Here is a 21,129-nt window from a genome sequence, read left to right on the forward strand (position 1 = left end):
CTCGGCAATCAGCCCTGCAAAGGCACCGGAAGGATTTGGGTTTTGTTTTTAATTGATTGAAATCTAATTTCACTTGCCAAGAAAATTTCTCCTTCACGGAGTGCTGCCTGAAGCGCTAGAGCTGCTCCTGACCCTTCCACACCTCCCAGCCTATTTCCTAGTCAAACAACAACTGAAGAAAGCTGTGGCAAACTTCTTCCAGCTCACTTTCTTACCCCAGGCTCACAAGCTCCTGCTCAGGAAAACTTCTACACATTCATTTTTGTTCTCTGCCCCTCAGAAAGGCTTTTTTAGAGGTGACTTGTAAAACAGGTTCACAGCAGGGATTACCCCCTCCCATTGCCAGGTTAGCATTTTAACCTCTTAATTGCTAACTCCTTTTCATGCTTGCAGCTACAGACCCAGCTTATACACTTGTTCCTGCTTTCCTTCTCTGCTGACCAGAATAAACCTCACCTAAGCAGGTGACTGTGTCCTTCCATGAGCTCCACAGCAGATGATTCACACTGTCTGAAACTGAAGACATCCCAGACTGTTTCCTTCTTGCTTTCTTTGCTTTCTTTCTAACTTCCCTGTGGATTACATTAGCACCTTCCTTTCATTACCACAGATGAGACAGCCTTGGCAAAGGTAAGGTATTCAGAGCTCCTGCAGAAACTTGCATTACCTAAAAAAAAAAAAAATTTGTTCCTCGGATTTACAGGCTTCCAGGTGGAGGGAGCTCTGGTGCCCAGCTGTGGACTTAGAAGAGGGAAAAGCTGCAATGTGAGAGTGAGCTGCTGGGCTGTGGGTGGCAGAGCTGTGGCCATTGTGTGCTGCATTCTCCTGTGCTGGGGTGCACAAGGCATGTCTGCACCCCCCAGGCTGATGCAAAGTCATGCTCCAGTTTACCACAGACCAGCTTAGCTGCAGGCTATGTGCCTTGCTGCCCCTTGTGCAAATAAAGATGGTCCCTGCCTCTGTGAGCTTTCCTTTCCAGAACAGGATATCACAAACAAGGCAACAAACCGTTGGAGGAGAAATGATCTGTGTGCGCAGCTGGGAGGTTTCAGGTCATCACATTAGCTAACCATCAGTAATCCCTGTTGGCATTTTACCTGGCCATGATTGTACTTCTGATTTGTGGCAGATTATCAGGAGCAGAAATGGGTCCTCAGGAGGCACATCCAGGGAGGGATTTATCTGGATAAATGAAGCCTAGAGGAAATCATTAGCACAAAGTGGAAGATGCAGACAATATTCAGCTGCCCTTGCTGGTGGAAGTGATACAGTAGGATGTGGCAGCATCAAATATTTTCTCCCTGATGTTTACTTCCTGCAAACAAGGAGTCAGTTTGCCATACTCAGATAATAATGGCTAAAATGGACAAGAGAAGAATGTCCATATAGAAGAAACTAGACAATTACCAGTCTTGATTTTCTATTGGTTGTGGAGCTGACAGGGTTTAGAGCAACCTGGAAGAGAAATTACATGATATACCAGGGGCTACCTCCTGACTGTAAATACTGGGATATTTTATGTTTCAGATGCACCATTTGACAGAGAGATTAGAAAATTATGCTGCCTTAACTACCATCCTTGGTAGGTGTCCTACAGTGGGGAAATTCCCACCATGGACAATGTTGCCACTTTCCAGATACTGGAGCAGCTGAAGAAGTAAGAAGGGAGAAAAGGAACCTGGAAAATAAATTGTGACATTTTAATTTAAAATGTGACATTTTAAATCATGTCTTCCCATACATCTTACAAATTTTGTTTGTGATACATGTCTATGTTACATACACATACCTACTAATCGTGCATGTAGCTTGTCTTCTACACCACTGCTACACTTAAATATATAAGGGTGAAAAAAAGGAAGTATGGATGCTAAACACACATATACATCCTTCAAGGCAAAATTATACTATAGTCTTATTCGTGGAGTGGCTAAGAAATCACACATTACACGTACACAAACATGCACACACACAGCTGTGTGTATGTATATATATATTTATACACACCTACCTATGTGTATCTATATACAGTTACACATAAACACACAAAAACACACACATACACCAAATACTGATATGTGGGCATGCACACAGAGACACAATTGGTAAGAAAATCTCCCTCTGAATTGTAATGCCATGATCATCATAGCCTTACTGCATCTGATGAGCCAGACAGTTGACACATCACATGCCAACTAAGCAACTTCCTTACAATCAACTTGTATTATTTATTGCTGCATGTTTTCATGTGGTTTTGGTTCAGTTTATACTTTTTAAAGTAAGGCTGAATGGCTAGAGTCTTCAGTATTTCCCACTTTCAAGAAATACATCTTGATGCTCCAATAGTAGTTTTAAAGTTATTTTGTTTTGAAATTGTAAAAAAACCTCATTACACGTAACACATATAATACATATGTCTAATCACCAAAAAATAAGAGCAGGAGAATGAATTTTACCCTCAATAAATTAGCAAAGAAGACCCATTTTAAACAAATATCAAGAGCAGTTACTGCATTCCTTCCGTAATTTACTGCCTTCAGAAAAGGTTCAAATTACAAAATGTGTAGGGTGTAATGCTGTAGGCTGTTCAAACTAGGTTTGCAGTGTCTGCAACACTGGAACTAAATATTTACATGACTCCAAAAGATCTAATCTCTGGATTTCGCCCCCCTTCCCACCCCCTTTATTTAATTTGTATGCTATCTTTATCCACCACCCAGCACATTCCACACAGTCACTAAAGTTCATGGAAGAGATAAGTGGGGAGGAAAAAAAGTCAAGACTAAAAAAAAAGGAGTGAGACTGCTTAAAAATAAGGAATAGATCATCCTCATTAGAGCTGAAGTCTTGCAGCAATTTTAGCTGGATACAGATGGATTCTAACAGTGATAGCACCTGGGATCTCTAGAGACCCTGTAAAAGAGAAGTTCTAGCGGTGAGTTACCAAATTAAAATCTTTCCAAATCTGTAACAGTCTGATCTTCAAAGCCTCTCAAGTATGCAAAGCTTCAAAGAAGCTTGGAATTCACTAAGAGCTTCCATAACAGAGTACAGTGTTTTTCCAACTCATTTTAATTCCTTGTTTACAATTAATTTGCTGTTTGTGCTGAAACACCTATAAACCACTAAGGAAAACGAACTTCTACAAAAAAGGCTTGCTGTCAATTTGGTAAACCAAGAATAACAAGCACAAAATTTTTTTAGACTAAACTCCAAATTCTGATGCTTGATGGAAAAGAATTAATTAAGGACTAGACAGTAGATTGCCTGAAGAGATTAATCTCTGTTATTGCACCCAAAATCAGAGTCCAGAGTGAGGAAGAGATCCTTGCATGGCATTCCCTGAATTCAGAAGGTCGGTGTGTCGGCAGCCTCCACCTGCTCTGAGAAATACATCAGCGTGTCACCTCTGCTCTGACCCCACATCTCCTGCTCACTGCTGGAAAGCAACTGCAGGCAGAGGCACACCACCCTCAGGTATGCTGCTGACACACAAATGTGGGCGTCAAAGCTCCCTGGAGGAGGCAGATAGTTATGTGTAAGTCTGCTCTGTTTGCATTACAAAACTCAAAAATAGAAAAGAAAGCAAATGAAAGGGTAACAGAGCCAGCTAAAGCATACAGACACATTCTGCAGGTATTTTCTTTTCTCCCAGGCAGTGGTGCCAATACTGAAAGTGTAACAGAAGTTAGCAGCTGTTCCATATTTTCCCTTCAGCTGTGAAAAGTAGATTGAGACTCATACACTAAGATCAAGAGTCTCACCTTCACTCCTTTCTCTGTATAGGTTCTAAAAAAAGGAAAAGCTCTTCAGAAATGTCAGTTTCAACAAACAATTCCAAGGTAATATTGAACAGATTAATTTTGTTTCTTTGAATTTCAATGCAACATCTGAATCTCAGGCCACATCCAAAAGATTTGTTCCATACGTTGTTACATTCTCACCTTTTGTAATGAGGTAACACTCAATTTTGTAGGAGTTATAAGGACGGTTAAACAAAAGACACGATACAAATTTGACTTCCTTACCTGATCTCTCAGTCTCTCCTGGTGTCCCATTATTGCTGTGGCATGATGGGGATATTTCTGTTTCAGATGCTCAAGAAAAGCCTCTCTCTTCCTGTCCATTTCTGAGGTTTGCATTCCCAGTATCTCTTTGGAACTGCGAGGGCCACCTACTGTATGTCTTCGAGGGATGTTGCGGGTGGACTTTGAGCCTGAAGAAGTGTGACTGCTCGGGGTCGAAAGGAGCTCTTTAGATCGGAGACATTCTGCATCGTCTAGTGAGGTTACATGCAAACTGGGTTTTGCCTGGTCTGAAAAGAAACAAAAACCAAAACCAAACAGTTTATATTATATACACTTAATACCAACATTCACGTTAGTAGCAAAACAGAAAAAAAAAGATTGATATGAAAGCTAGGTAGTTTTAGAAGTCTGGCAGTGTGCAATGGCATGTTCTGCATCATTAGGCATATACACATCATAGTAAGTGGCCCAGAAATAATCCCTTATATAAGCTATGCACATACTTATCTACTTTTATCACACAACTGCAGTATTGCCTCACAAAAAAGTGAGTATCATTAAAGTAGATGATCCTTTTATATCAACTTTACCTATGTGACTTGACAAAAAGATCTGACAAGGCCCTTATTCCCTGACCTTTAAGATCTACAGAATGCTTTCTACAAAAAGAAACAGATTTCTTCAATAGGGTCCAGTACACTTAATGGCCCCATAACTAATATCCTTAAGGATACAAACTGATAAAATTCCTTTGACAAAGTAGATTTGTAATCCTTAATATTTTTTTTCCAGTGTGTTCTCAACATGTTCTAAAACACCTAAGAAATAATAAGAGGGTTTGGGAGTCTCTTTTTCCTGATTTGTGACCGTGGTCTGTTTTTAAATTTCATGGATCTCCCTCAGATTTTATATGTCTCAGGACAGTGGGCTGGAAAATTCTACATCATTTTTCCGTACACCATTTACTAAGAAATAGAATAAAAGCAAGTTCTGTGTGATCTAAAAAAAGAAAGAAAAAAGAACGCAAATAAATTTTACTACTTTAAAATCTACTTTAAGACCAAAGACCACGACGACATTTGTAAAGAGATAGGCAGACACTGTGGGTATGTAAGTGCTGGCTTATCTTCAGGTAACTCTGTAACATGAACCCTCTGGTGCTCAAAAACTTGTAGACTGGAGCCTTGTTACCTAATACCTTTGAAAAAATCCCTCACTCCTTTGTCAGCAAAGGAAAAAAATCAAAAAACCTAACAAAAACTTGAAGTAATGAAAAGGCCTCTCCAAGTCTGATGTGGCCTTCCTCATCTTTACCAGACAGACTCAGACTCTCATGCCCCTGAGTGTTAACCCTTCCCAGCACCTCCCCAGGTGCAGGCAGCTCCTTCTTCAACGTGTTTTGAATAAATAAGTATTTCTCTCTGTCTGACACTTTTTCCTCAGAGCCCCTTATCCTCCTCTTGACGTTTTACCCACATGCTGCCATTATGCAGCACTGCTGTTTGGAAATAGGCACCTACTCACTTCTTTTTATGGTTCAATCAGTCATTCTGACACTGTGTGTGGTAGGCACACCACTTGCCTCAGGATTTTATGCTGAGGATTTCTCAGCTTTCTGGTGTGCACTGTCAATTGCCTACCACGTGCCATGGAACAGCAAGCCCTAGTAATAAAGCAAATCCTCCATTGGTGGAGCCGCTGCTGGATGTCCCACAAATTCACATAGGGAATCAATTTCCTGGGGTTCCGTAACAGAACTTGGTGCTGGATGGTCCTCAAAGACTTCACATGTTTCTGTAAACTCCCTATACTGTTCAAGGGCTCCAAAATTTTCAACAATGCCCTCATTTACATTCATAGAAACCTATCCTGAAAGCAGATGCAGACATAGGGGCCCAGACTGCAGGTGATGCCATGGTTTGATGAGCGCAGATCTGGACTTTGTCAGCAGGTTTGGTTCACAGGGAAATCTTACTATCATACAGATTCAAAATGTCATCTGTGATCTTCACAGCACCTTCTAAGACATTCTTGGCAGCACAATCCTGGTTAAACCTTCAGAGCAGCAGCCTCACCTTCATGTACAAACATATGTGCACTCAAGTTTTTCAAGCACAACTCAATTCAGAAACAGCTGTCCTCTCTGCTAATTGAAAAGTCAGAGCATGAGCCACCAGGTACACTGAGATGGTTTGAGAAAAATGGCAGACTGGAAAGTTTTGCTTGCAAGAGCCAGTGTGGCTACTCCAGATGCACTCAGTCAAAATTATTTCTGAAAGCTGCACAAGCATTCCAACGGATTTTACATGGGAGGGAAACTAGGTAGGCTGGGACTGGAAGGAATTTACCATCTTTAATTTGTTGTGCCAAGAGCCTAGAGGTTATATCCCCGAGGCTGCTGGAACAAAGGCACAGACATAAAATAAGGGATTTTCTTGGAGCTGGAGGGAGTCAGCATGAGCGCGGGTGACTGAATGCAGCAATTTGGTATAAGCCCTCAAAGCACGGTCACAGCAGCAGTTTCGATCACTGAAGTGATGGTAGGCACTTCCTCAAGAAGGCAGGTAAACCTATGCTGACAAGCACAACCCAGAACTCATGAGTCTGTATTCTGGGTCCTAAATCTCTCTCATGCCAAGTCTTTATCTGCTCTGCACTTCAGCCATTTCAATAGTTTAAGAAAGTGCTAATTATTTGGCACATAAAGAGACATATCAAGTAAAGTGTTTTACCACTGTTTGTTATTAGGTAGAACCTTAAAAAGGAATCAAAAATAACATACATTTCTTATGCTGTATTAGAAAGATCAACAAATTCTCTTATTTTTTGTTCATATATTTGAGAAATATTGCATAAATACCAGTGAAAAGAAAGGAATGCAAACTATGCAAACTAATTTCTCATCTTGCCAGAAAGCTGACTTGGGCATCCAGCAAGATCCTGGTCCTCTATCATTACAGCACAGAGCAGCACATGACTTTCTTTCCAAACCAAAATCTGTTGTGTAGTAACTGCTGAAAACCACGTTTTGAACCACTTCCTGGACAGGGATAAGTGACTTCAGTGGCAGGGCTGGGCACTAGGCTGCTGAAACCCCCCTGTGGATCTGGAGACACATCAGTTCTACAGATGCTGTGTATGCCACAGTGCTATGGGGAGGAAAAAGTGAGAGAGATTTTCTGGATTTTTGAGTGCTCAATAACATCGTGGGGTAAACCTTTTATATCTTCCAAGTGGAGATAACAGGCCTAGCAAATCAATCTCCACAGATAACTGTGAAACGTGTGAAACATCAAGCGATGGCTCCCAGATGAGTGCTAGGAGTAGGAAAAGGATAAATTATGCAAGTACCCTCCTTGGGAAAGGAGCAAAGAGAAGGGAATAGAAAACACAGAGGTGTGAGATAAGCTTGTCTCACTCCCTCCCTCCCTCCCTCATTTTCAGAAGCTAAAAGCAGGAGATCTTTCTGTTCAACAAAGCAGCAAGTCTAGAGGACAACTATAAGTAAGACTTGCTGATTGACAGTGAGGAATTTGGTTATCCAAAGGCATTAGTAACTCTTACACTTGATTTGCTTCTCTGATCTGAAAACAAGTTTCAGGATTTCTTAACATCACCACCACCCATTACTACAGTAAAGGCTCAGGTCTGCAGTGTAGAGGAGTACGTCTAGGATTAGCAACAAGATTATCATGATGGATTAATGGCTGTGAGCTAGGAGAAAAAAAAAAATAGAAAAATAAAAAGTCCTTTGATATGTCCTGGTATGTAATTCTTCTAAGTCACAGCGTCCATGAAGTCTACGAAGGTCAGGAAAGTCACTCTGCTTCATTACTTTACATGCTATGAAGATTTTAATAGTCCTGTTTTGTCACCCAGGTGACATGAGAAAAGAACATTTTCAGAATAATTTCAGAAAGGAACAAATGTGGACCTGACCCATACTGATATCGTGAAACTCAGCCTTGAAGCTAATCCCATTCAACACTAAAATTATAAAAAAGAATACGGATTTAACAGCATGAGTCAAACCAACCTCTGTTACATTTATGTTAGCAGTAAATGTGATAGTATTTGGAATTGTTCTAATTTACTTCACTGTCTTTACAATTAGCTCTCTTTCCAATGTAAATTTTGGATAGGGGCCAAAACTACTACATTTGGTTATGAGCTTTCAGCACTCAACATTTTTGGGAACTATAGAATCAGTCTGCTCAGCCCTCTGTTTTCCTAGCTCCACATGGATCTGAGGCAGCTTCATACAACCCCTACAGAAGAAATGTGTTACTGAAGGCTTTTTTTTTCCCTAGTCAGACACATTCTTGAAGTGAAGATTTCCGTCTCACTAAACATAAACAGACACATTACTCCCAATGCTTAGTAATTTTACTTAAAAAGTAATTCAAAAGAGCATCAATCAATTAATGAACATCCAATTAAAAAGAAAAAAAAAGAAAGGAAGAGCATTTTTTTCCTCCCAAATTGCTAATACACTATTTGTTGGCATAAAATTGTGTGATTTTTATCTACATGCACTATTTGTTTCACAGAAGCACAGTAAACACAACTTTTCCTGAAATGCCTTTGAGGTATCCAACATGCAGGAAACGGGAATATTCACAGGTGTCCCACAAACACTATAACAGATATAGATTAGACGAGGTGTTTGTCAGGCTACCTGAACGTTATGTTTCACGTGGAATGGCCCATGTAGAATTCTCCAGGAAATAGTTTTCACTCACTTTATAGGAAATAGATAGCGCAGCAGTGAATGTATGAACGCACAGCGGCGGAGGCGCCGTGGAAACCCTGCTTAGACAGCCCTGGCTTCGCTCCAGAACAAACCCCAGTGGTTTCACCCAAACTAAACTAACCCTATCGCAATCTGGATCTCCCTCTTTTACAGACACCCCGAGGTAAAGACGAGCTCAAGGAAGCTCCTTGTGCGAAGGAAGAGCAGTTTCCCTGCCACAGCTGAAGCTGGCAGGGCATTTAAAGGTGGGGACACCTTTCCCCTCCTCAGCCTCCGCCCCGGCAGGAGCCCGCATCGTGACAGCCATGCAGCGTGCTCCGCAGGGAGAGCTCTCCGAAGAGAAACTTAAACTCACAAACTTCCAGCGTCAGGGAAATGTGCACAGCAGAGCCATTAGTACAAGAAAAAAAAAAAAAAAAAGCTATTTTTTTTTCCATGCATTCTGCCTCCAGTTATATAAAGCAGTAACGAGGGGCATGCTTAAACGTAACTCCATCTTTGCCTTACTTTTATCGCCGCTTACTTACCCCTCGTCTGCCTGCTGTCTGTTGGGCAAGCCAGGCACAGCTCAAGTTTCTGGCTTTCATTTTCCTCCATTGTCCCTGCCTAGCGCACAAGCTGCCGTCTCGCTCGGAGCGGCACGGCTCGGGCAGCAGCAGGAGGAGGAGGGAGCGCTGGGCTGGCGGCGCAGCCCCCGCGCACCGGCGGGCGGCCCGGCCCGGCCCAGGCCCAGCCCCGGCCCCGGCCCCAGCCCCAGCCTCGGCCTGGCCCGGCCCCGGCTCCGCTCCGGGCGCCCCGAGCCCGGCCCCAACAGGTGACGGCCCCGCCGCCCCTACCCGGCCCGCGCCCCGCGGCAGCCGCGCCGCCGTGTGAAAGGCAACATTGCAAACGCGATTACAGGCCTGAGCCTCCGCTGGAATCCGAACCCGCAGCCTCTTAAATCTCTGTCATGGGACAAAAGCCTTTCCACACGGTATTTTTATTTTTTTTGTTTTTTAAGCTCGTAACCACCAAGCCCACAAACATTCCTGATAAATGCTGCTCTGTCTTTTTTAGCATCTAGTTTAAAAGTAATTCATTACATAAACTCTTTGAGGTTTTGTTTTCAGTTGGATTCTTTCAAGCCGCTCAGAGAATGAATTGGGGAAAAATCAAGATACAGGAATTCAACTTTACCAAAGCCAATAAAAATGAATGGTAGCAATATGTAAGCAGGGACTTGGGTTAAGAGGGATTCCGAAGCCTCAGTAGCAAAACATACAGAAACATATAACTAATTCTCTTTTGGCGGATCAGAGGCCAGCAGCCTGCATGAAAATCGATAGATCTGCCAGGTTGCAAGGCAAAAAGTAGTGTGGCTGAGAAGGATGAGATCAAATCCCACGGATTCCAGCAGATGCCACATGTGTTGATTTAGCAGAGAATATCAGACTGATTCAGTCTGACCAAATCATAACGCTTAGTCAGAGATGGTGGAACAAACTTAGTGTTGAGTTACAGCATCAAGACCAGAAAGCTGTCCACAGACAACTTCAGAATTAGATTAAGAACAAAGCATAACTGAGATACTAATAAAAATAGGCAATTTCTCACTTAAATTCATACACCAGGTAGCAGTATTTTAGATGTCTTTTTCAACAGACCTAGCATAATATGGTTTTCCAAGTTTTGTTCAACTCTGATTTCAACATAACATCAGCCAAATTGTTTGCAATGACTTCTCAAGCACCCAGTCCAGACAGGCTAGGAAAATTCCCCTACATTTCCTTCTATCTCAATCTGGCAGAAATGTCATCCTGTCTGCTTAGATTATTGAGTACAGAAACGTCATGTGCATATATAGATTCAGTACAGAAGCTCAAGAGAGATCACTCTACTCATGCTCCTATCTTCTCCCTTCCAGTCAAAAAAAAAAACTTTAAAAAAAAGTTATTTGAGTAAATTACAATGAATAATTGATAAATGAACAAAACTATTGTTCATTAGATCAGATATACACATTCTCTACCACTTCAGAAATATTTATTTTCCTTTTAAACAACTAATTCTATATGGTCTTGGATCCTGGAAGAAGTCCCAGAAATCTGGCATGGAAAACACAGAAAATATGTAAATACAATTTAAATATTAGCACTGCTATTTAAGGTCTGCAGTACAGTGCTCCCAGCAGAATAATCCTATAGTTGCCCTGCAATTATAAAGAAAACAGTGTGATTTTATTTAGAATAGTGTTTTTACTGGCCCTGGGTTCCTCCTGCTCATTCTGATTGTGGACTATTTTAGGAGGAGAAGTGATGGCCAGCCATCCCACTTATCTTTCTTTTGTGATATGAAGGAATGTACCTTTAACACCAAGATTTTCCAAAGTCTGAACAATTGCAATGAGCCTCTTGCAATTTACATTCACAGCCAGCTGGAAACATAAGAGGGTTCTTGCAGGAATAGTGAACACTGAACACCACCAACTTGAAGAAATGTAAAGTAACTCAGAAACCTCTGATGGAAAAAGAAAGCCAGTGCAGTTGCCTGGAGCAGCACCATGAAAGCAGTATCAAGACATTATCTGTACACAGAACCCAGAAACTTGAGAGTTCAAAAACTAAGGGCATTTAAAAAGACCTTATTCTAAAATAACACAAAAGAAAGTACAAAACATACTCGCATTAAATGCCTGAAAGGAAGGAACTTTTTCACCCTTGTACAAAACCAGGGTTAGCTGTGAAGGTCAGTAGTGTTTGTACCAAGAACCTTAATAAGAACAGAATCAATTCACTCTAGCCCCTTAGCAGGATTTCCCTCCATGCATGGCAAAATACATAGAAAATTAGTCTTAAGACTAAAATAATGATGACAACAACAACAATAATAATAAAAATTGAACTATCTACTTTTAGCCAGCACCTTTAGTTTCCATAGCCAAGAGCACAAGACAGAGTTGATCTCTTGACTTTCCCAGTCCCAGTGAGCAGCCAGGTGCCCCTTGGGACAGTGCCAAACTGGTCCAGAACTGCTGCTTTCATGGCCACAGCAAGATGCTCCCACTGGGGAGATTGACAGTACATGGTATTGATATTGCTGCTGAGGGGCCTGAGCAAACTGGACACCTAAAATGTAGAGATGGTCTAAGAGAGATTGGTTTTTTGGTTCTGGACCTGTGACTTGAAAACTGGGTGTCATCTTATGAAAACTTCTGCAGCTGCAGAAGTAGTTTCTCAAACAGGATTAAAGAGCATTGGCAAAGGAAGAGACCAAACATGGCTCACTTTAGTATCATCAGAATCAAATCAAACCGAAGAGCCTGCCCATAAAACATAATCACCCCTCAGGAAACATAATCACCTCTGCTGTTGCTCAGACAGGGAGCAGTTGGGACAGGAAGGTCTCAAAGCATGTCTCAGGTTAAGGGAAAATTCCTTGGTCTCAAGGTGGATTTAATTTGTGTATCTAACAATGCCATTCTCTAAGATGTTAACAGAGTCTTAGAGGATTAGTGAAACTCCTTTAGCAGCTGGAGACAGCCAGAACCATTATATTATTAGGCTCAAATAAAGAGCACCCCAGTACAGTCACTGGGTTGAATCACTAACAACAAGTTAAATAAACTTGATTAACCAGTTCATAGCATGCAATCAACATTTGTTTATCTGTGGGATCAACAATAACAGCGGTTCCTTTTAATTACTGTGCTCAGATCTGGATCCATCAATATCAAAACAATGCACTGAGAATAATTGCCAACAGGTTATGATGTTTTAATTGTGTTTAAAATTAATGTCCCAGAGCGACTTCAACACTTCTGCGTAAGAGGAACAATTAACAAATACCTGCTGCACTCAATTAGTCAAACTTATAATACACAACAATGGCTCTAGCAATTATTCAGAACTAAAAATCTGAGAAGCTAATTATTAATAGTTAAATCATAAGAAGTATCCCATAATTAAAGACTTGTCTCAATGTTCATGTGAAATCCTGTAGCCACTGGGAAAAACGTCATGAATGCTCTCTGCAGGAATCAGCCTGGCACTCTTTAACCTGTTGTAGTCTAGAAAAAAATATTAGATCTGAGTGGTGAGGCAGAAGCCTGAGAGGAATTATGAGCACTCAAGTGGGTCACACTCCATCACCTTTCAAGCCTTTCTATGCCCAGAGATGGCTTGCAGGAGGGGAGCATCATGAGGAAGCTCCAGCGTCAGAAAACCTCCCCTCTGTACTCTGGGGAATCATGGGAGGCTATTCTCTACCAACCAGTCAGATCTGAAATGGAGAAAGGAACTAAATTCAGAGAAAGAGCACTGACTGCAACCAAGCTCTGATTTCCTCTTGGACAGCAGAGAGCTTCAGGGCTGTAGCCTGTTTGAGCACATCTCTGTTCTCATCCATCCTGAGCATCTTCAGTGCCAGGCTGGGTGGTGGTCTCTCAATGCTTAAAATTATAATAGACTCACTTCTGAAAAAAACAGGACTATGTTCAGATATCATATTATCAACGAAGATACAGTAACAGCACCTAGCTTGTACAAGCAAAATGAAAAAAAAAAATTCGGAAGTCTACCAATATGAATCCATGTAAATACATCTGGAGGCAAAGAGGCTTAATTTTTAAATTAATTGTCTATTGATTAGGGATTGTACAAAGAATTCTAGATTATTGCGATATGGAGGGAGGCTTTATGATCATTTGGCCTCATCCACTTAGTAAGAGATCTCAATGAAATGGGTCCTATTTTTAATGCAAGCACAATGGTTAAAATATTCAGTGCTTAAATTAAAGGAAAACATCTGAACTTGATTTTAAAAATTGCAATGACAATCTAAAACAACTTCTGGGTTTACTTATCATGAAATTACCTTCCCTGTTAAAAATCTGTGGAGAGTTTCAGTATTTTATACTCTGTACATTCCAGTTCAGTTAAGAAGTCTCTATTCAGTTAAGAATGCTTGTGAGGAAAAATGAGCCCAAGGAGTGAAATGGTAACATTCAGCTGAAGTAAAAAAGTAAATTGAATATGAGTTTTTCTGCTTATCTCCACAACAGAATTTTATTGTGTCTTGTCAGACCTATAGGTTTCAGGTCTTCAGAAAACTTCAGAGACTTAACAGTGCCAAGAGTCAGGCTTAACCACTAAAACAACTATACAAAAGAGTGACTAAGAAGTTGAACATGAAATTCAGGCAGAGGATATATTCATCCTTCCGATTCCATTTCAAATATAGCTCTGGGAAGTGGCTGTAATCACCTGTCACTTGGCATTGCAAGCTGTCAGATCTGTATCTCCAAGTAACACAACAATCTTCATGCACTCCAAAAGACATTTTGTTCAAGTTCACAACTCTCACACCTGGACTTAGATCATGTTGAATAGGTTATATTTTCTGTTTTCCAAGTTTATTTTGTGTTTCCTTCCTCTCCCTCCAATATTTTAAATAAATTAAAAGGCCTGAAAGCAGTAGACACTTTTGCATACCCTAAATCAAGGTGAGAAAAAGAACTGTGGTCATCACAAAGACGTGCTAACATTCAAGTGAGGAGGAAAAAAACAAATGAAGAGGTGATTCTGTTCTTTCATCAATAACTTTGTCTCCCTCTCTAATTTGGGACAATCCCAACAAAGCTAACAGTAGATGTACTTTAACATGGCTTCCCTTTCCATCGCCCAAGGGAAGATGGAACAGAGCTAAATGAGCATAATTACAGGATCCATGTTTCTGACTCATGCAATGGAACACCTTATTTCAGCCTTTGGACCCTGCTGCTGTCATCCCACCATACCAAACTGGCAATAATATGACTACACTGCCCCAGCACAGGCAGCTTTGAGCTGGAGACCCTGACATGCCTCAGCTCCTCCTCACACCCACCAGCCTGGGCAGCCTTTCCTTCACCACCACATTTTCCTACAGGAAGGTATGGAAAGAAATCAGTGTGCAAACTCAGAAACAGAAAATATGATCATGTTTTTGTAAGGTACCAAACAAATTACTCTGTGAAGGCAAAATATGCCTTACATTGCAGAAATTCTAATCACTACAGCTTAATGGAATAAAAAGCAATATGTGGGTGGGGAAGAACAGTGTAGGGGATTGTTTCTGAAGGAGGTGGACAAAGGGAGGGGGGAAGGTTGCTTTAAAGTCCACCTGCTCTACATTCAAATTCTATTTCTCCCCAAAGAATTTTGGTTTTGATAAGTTCACTTTGGATGAATTGACTCAAAGAGAGCTCTGGTTGAGTTTGGATTCAAATTGATCCAACCTTTTAGTAGTGCCAGAAGAATAGACTTACTGCTTGAAATACTGATTATCGCTGGTTTCGTGGACATTTGCAGGATCCGGTTGTAAATTTATGAGGCAACATGCTTTAGTGATCAAAAGTACCTGGAAGTGCTCTACACAAAGTAGAGTTATTTGAAATAATATGAGAGATCCTTTATTTAAGCTTTTACCAATACACATCCAGTTTATAAGATTGTCAAGTGACTGCCTGAATTAACAGGAAATACCAAGTATACTTCAATGGAGACTGGGTTCAGAAATAAACTAATAGTTCAAGTTATGTTGTGATTAGCATAACCACCTATTTATCAGCCAGCATTTATGATAGATACTCTACTGCAAAAAAAAATTTCTTTAAAAATTGGTAAATATTGATTAGAAATATAACACAATGGCACCAGTGCTGCCAACCCACAGCATCCACATGATTCATGATGATGGTCTTTCCTGAAAAGTAACACTTTTGGGAACACTATTAATTTAATTTTATTCATCTCTGGACTGTACCAAATCATATATTTGACTTTTCTCAACAATGTCACTGGAAAGACTTTTTTCTAAGACTCAGACTAAAATCAAGTGAGAGGTCAGGACCATTGTGATTTAATGAACTGGACATTTTAAATCGTTTTTACTACAGTTTCTCCTTGTCCCCACTACAAAGGCAATACTATGCAACAAATGACAATCTGAGTATCTGAAAAGAGATAAAGACAAGCAGAATAAATTCTTAGAGCTTTGTTTCTGTGCAGATCTGGTTTTTAACCCAGCAGGGATGGTCACAAGTTGTGATATGTAAAGCTTTTATTTCTACCCTTTGTAGAAGGCAGATGTAAGAGCAGATGTCTAATGTAGACCTTTCAACCTGTTGATGTATCAATGACCTCTCCAATAGTATGTAAATCTCCCTCCTTTAAAATGCCTCTCTGACCTCCCCAGACCATGCTCATGCTATTATTAAGACAACTGATTAGTAAGAAAGCAATTGGAGTTGACAGCAGTGGCACTGCTGTTCTTTTTCAGGCCTACCCAGTCTGTTCTGCTGGGATGCACACTTACTAATTCACTCTTCAGTAGTTAGGGTTTCATAGCTTTAGGGCAACAGGTACCATTTGATTATCTTGTCTGATTTCTCATCTATCACAAGCCATTAAATTTGATGTGTGATCCTCACACAAAAGCCAGAAGCTTGAATGAGATGGAGAAGACATTACTGATCTCAGGATGCCAATTAAACACCATTTGTTTAAAACCCCACCACACAGGCAGTGAGATCTACCCAGATGATCAGCGTAAGAAATTGAAGGACATCAAGCTGCTTAACCCTGAGCAAAGTTCTCTTCTCTGCCTTTGATTTCCCACATGAGACATCCACCTAAAAAACCCTCCAAACCATCCTAACCAAATGTGATACACATGCCCGGTCACTGTCTCCAGCCCAGTCCATCTATTATGCATGAGGAAAAAAAACCCGATAGGAAAAACACCTAAAAACATACCTATCCTGATGTACATGGAAGGGAACAAGTCCTACTGAGCACTGCACATGAGCTGCTGAAAGGTGCAAGCACAATAGTTGATTATAATCACTGCCTTTAGCACAGAGCTGCCACTGCTGTTATTTGAGGGTGTTTTGCTGGCAGGACGTGGCTGATGGAGCTGCTGACTCGGACATAGCGTGTGCAGCAGCAGCAGGACTGCCACAATACTCCACCCTGCAGCAACCACCCAGTACATACAGGCTTTCTTGCTGCCTGGGCTTAAATGCTTTTGCAAATATACCTGTTCTCATTTCCAAGACTATATTACAGTTATTTAACTCATGTTTAATTACCCTCAGTGCTAAGAAATTGCAGCCTATTTCTTCATGGCAAAGTTGCCTTAACTGCAGTTTTCAAGGATCAGTTTTATTCCCCTTTGTTAGCCAGACCCACACCAGGATGGGCTAGGTGGTAAAACCATCTCACAGCCTACTCACTCACACTCACTCACTCACTCACTCACTCACTCACTCACTCACTCACTCACTCACTCACTCACTCACTCACAACAGCTGAGCTTCATAAATCTTGCATTGTCTTTTTGTCCTGGTTTTCTTCTTGGAAAACAAGTCTTTGCCTCTGTTTCCAGTATTCTCATATTTTCCTTGCAGTGCAGCTAGTGGGATTGTCAGAGCCCATTCTTCTGAACTTAATATACTAACCATAAGAAAAGTGTACGTGACCTAAATTTACCTCTGAAAACAGAGGTGCAGCTGGGTGCTGCCTGAAAACACAAAGCCCCCAGGGAAAGGGGACCTGAGGCTGGGACACTGCCCAACCAGGACGGGAGTCTGTGGCCACAGCAACCTTCTCCCAAAAAGGGAAAGAATGTTTCTGGATTTGCAAGGGTAAAATGTCCAAACACCAAGTGAGAAGAAGTGTCGTGACTCACATCATATCTTATTCCTCCTACAAGGGGAAGTCTGCTGCTCCTGTGCAAGAAGATAAAAAGGGAGAAAAAGTAACAAAGCTCTGCCTCATCAAGCCACAAGAAGCATACAGAATTGCCTGGGGTGAAGACAAGAATAAGCAACGTCAGCACAGGAAGGTGTCATATAAGGTTTAAGCTTTTTCAGTGGAAGAGTGTCTGTCTCTCTCATGAATAAATACATAACCCAAGACAATTTAATTCCAGCTGTTCTGTATTTCTAACAAAAACTTTTCAAACCATAGGATGACTCACAGGTGAGCATTCCACTGACAACAAAAAGTGACATTTTATTAGGTATGTCCCTTTACAAACTGCAAGTCTGCACTGAGATATACAAATATGACTCATACCATATGCCTTTACATGCAGCACTGTGCAGGGTAGGAAATAGGCAGTAAGTAGTGACAGTGACTGGTTTTCCTTGGTCCAGAAGAAAAGGCTGTTAAATATTAATTGGCAACATAGACAACTTTTACTGCATATTAAATACTACAACACTCTGATTTCCAAGACTGATGTGCAAAGTGTAACTCTGTAATTTGTTCAGTTTTACTTATGATTTTCATACTATTGCTGTAATCTTTCATAATTAATATAATAAGATCCAGTAATAAATTCCTGCTTTTTCTCACCCCTCTTTTGCTTTTTTGCTCTAGAACTGCCTTTAAAAGATAATACTTCAAGACTGCAGTGGAATGATAATTAAATCCTTTCACCAGCTAGAGGATATTCTGGGCAAAGTGCTAGAAGAAGCACCAAGATCTCTTTGAGACAAGATACTCTATTACTTACATGCCTCCATCCAGTCTTACAAGCTTCTGTAAGTCCTCTGTCACAACACAGACTAACTCAGGAGTGTCCTCAGAAGAGGGAAAAGTAAGTGAAAGATGAGTTTGCAGCCCATGAGCAGTATTCATGTAATGCTTTTAGTCTGCTCTTTTGCACTGTCTCCTAAACTCGGCCAGAAAATACAGACTGAATACCACAGTTAGGGGTAAAATGCTGCAGGCAGTAATTATCAATCACTTTCTTTTCCCAACCATCAAAGAAGGTAATTTGTTTGTTTTCCCCACCCAGCAAGGAAAAGACTGGGTGGTCTAACTTAAAGAGTCTGAGAAATATTCCTCTCGAGTACAAGGCTATCCCAGGCCTCTTGGGCAGCATGAGCTCGTTTTTTAACATGGTCCTACACTGTATTTGATTATAGTCACAGACATTAAAACTGTGGTAATGTTTTGCAAACCATCACTAAATACCTTTTCTTCATAGTGCCATGTAATTTTTGGGAGTGTTTCCAAGAAAGGAATAAAGCCTTGCTTGTGGAAAGCTAGCATATTTCCAGTTCCTCAGCTGTCTTCATCAGCATGGAACTGCCACATCACAGAGATTTTTTTTTATCAGGTTATAGACTAATTCCCCTCCATCTTGCAGTATTTGTCACCAGTTGCAAGAATATAGAGGCTTTATTCAATATGTAAGTAATTGTGAATTCTGATGCTATCATTTCATTGAGGGAGAGACATCCCAATTAAACATTGACATAAAAACTCAGCATCTTGCAGAAAAATCAAGCAATTCTCCTATTTATTTAAAAACATCTCTACACCTTCAGACTTAAAGAAAAATTAATTAATTTTTTTTGTTTCCCCATCCCCTTCTTAAACAGTGTACTTCTGATGACACCTATGCTGAAAGCCATGCCAGTTAAAGTTGTTTGCATACTGAACAACCTAAGTCATTGAGTGCTCAGTGCTGCAATTCAGCTTCCCTTTGCATTAAAAGGAAGCTAGGAGAAAATGGGACAGGAACCAGGCTGAAAAGCTTTCTGAAAGCTGCAGCTGCAGCCAACAGCTGAAATTTAAAATCAGACATTATTTTCTCTCCTCATCTTGTGGGCTCTGCCACAGTTTCAATAAACCACAAATTTAGCCACAGAGGCACTATCGCTTGTAATTTTCTTTTGCTGATGGAGCTAAAATAAGAACCATTAACACTTCCAAGCTTCAGAAAGCAGCATATGTCACTCTCCAATAGGGCTCTTGACAGGTTCCATGTGGACAATGTGTTAGGCAAGTAGCAACCCCCAAATGTGGTACTGTGAAATTAGCAATTTAATATTGCAGTGAGAACCTGAAAAACAAGATCATATGGGTCAAGGAAAGCAGAAGCAAGAACTGCTGCCATTTCCCAACCCAGTGAGAAAAACAGAGCTGTCATAGCCAGCAGACATGGCTCCCTTGGATTTCCAGAGGGCATGTAGCAACATCCCTTCTGTAAAGAAACAGAGATCTTTCCATTGATAAAAAACTGAATAAAGATAGGAAAAACCCAGTAGGAACAAAAGCCAAATTTCCCTGGAGATGTAGATTACCAATCACACAGAGTGGACTGGTTCAGGCAGCTCTCTACATTAAGGGTTTAAGTGAGGTGGCAGAGCTTACTGAGCACATTCTGATATTCAGGGAAGGCAAGTGCTGGTTGCAAGGAAGAGACTTCATAAGATTCACTGACTAGGCAGTACATTGACAGCTGAAATCCCATGCAGACAAATGAAAAGCGATGCACATTGACATTGAACAAACCATTATTGCTCAAAAAGAGAGTTTGAGGTTAGAACCATTTTTTGAAAATTTCAGCTCAGTGCTCATTGGTGATTAAAAAACCAAATAGATGTTAGAAAATGCTAGGAAAAGAATAGCAAACAAGGCAGATAATACCATTATGCTACTGTACAAACCCACAGTCTTCCCATGGTTTGAATATTGCATGTAATTTAATTTACTCCAGGTCAAAAAAGATACAATAGGAATGCTAAGAAAAAGGCAGTATGGATGATCAAAGTTACAGAAGAGTTTCTGTACAAGGAACATCTGAATTATGTAGGACTCTCCATTACAAAACCAGATGACTCAAACATCTGTTTGAGGTCTATAAATACGAGTGACAGAGGTTGGATAGAAAAAGACTGGTCGTTGTCTCTCTCAATACAGACTGTAAGATCATCAAATGAAAGAAGTAAGCTAATGATTCAAAACTACATAGATGTGAATATTAATTTCACAGAGCATTATGGAAGTGCTGGTAAGCTGGGGAACTTCCTGCTGTAGGACATTGCAGTAACCAAGTTAAGGAGTTTAAAAAAATTTTTTAAAAAGTTAATGGGGAAAAAATCCATTGAGCATTGTTAAGAAAAAGGACATAATCCTTGTTTTCCCTCAAGTAATCTTTTAATTGCATATTTTTGGGAGCTGGGAGGATATTCCAGAAGTATGACTATATACTTTCCTTGATCCCACATCCTTCTTTAGGTAACAATCACCATTCAAGACAGGTTGTTTGGCCTGGTTACAACTGCTCTTACACTTGACAAGGTACAGGAAGCCCTAATGCTGACAGCAACACTTTGTAATATGTGCTAAACTTAAAGAAATAGAAGCACATTACAACAGAAATGTAGCAACCATAGACCTAATCAAAACTCTGCTCTGTGGTGAGATTCACATGGAAATCTCTTCCTGAAGAGAGGATATGGGAGAAAATGAGTGACATACAATACATTAAGTCATGTCTCATCTGTTGTAGAAAATTGTCTACACAGAAAAG

The 21,129-nt window shown here is 40.6% G+C and overlaps 1 protein-coding gene across 2 annotated transcripts in view; it reads right to left on the reverse strand.

The window, feature by feature from the left end:
* KIAA1217 (KIAA1217 ortholog) overlaps positions 1 to 21,129 on the reverse strand; it is a 234,233-nt gene that overhangs the window by 172,300 nt on the left and 40,804 nt on the right. The window contains exons 1-2 of one of the 2 annotated variants that reach the window (XM_033054271.2): positions 9,309 to 9,442; positions 4,029 to 4,315 (exon numbers count right to left, since the gene is read on the reverse strand). In XM_033054271.2, coding sequence (XP_032910162.1) covers positions 4,029 to 4,315; positions 9,309 to 9,378 — 357 coding nt within the window. In that variant the 5' untranslated portion in view covers positions 9,379 to 9,442. Of the gene's footprint in view, positions 1 to 4,028; positions 4,316 to 9,308; positions 9,443 to 21,129 lie in introns of those variants that run through there. The other variant, XM_042779128.1, reaches the window with a different exon arrangement.

The sequence above is a fragment of the Catharus ustulatus genome, chromosome 1 (assembly GCF_009819885.2).
Source record: "Catharus ustulatus isolate bCatUst1 chromosome 1, bCatUst1.pri.v2, whole genome shotgun sequence".
In the NCBI taxonomy this organism is placed as follows: domain Eukaryota; kingdom Metazoa; phylum Chordata; class Aves; order Passeriformes; family Turdidae; genus Catharus; species Catharus ustulatus.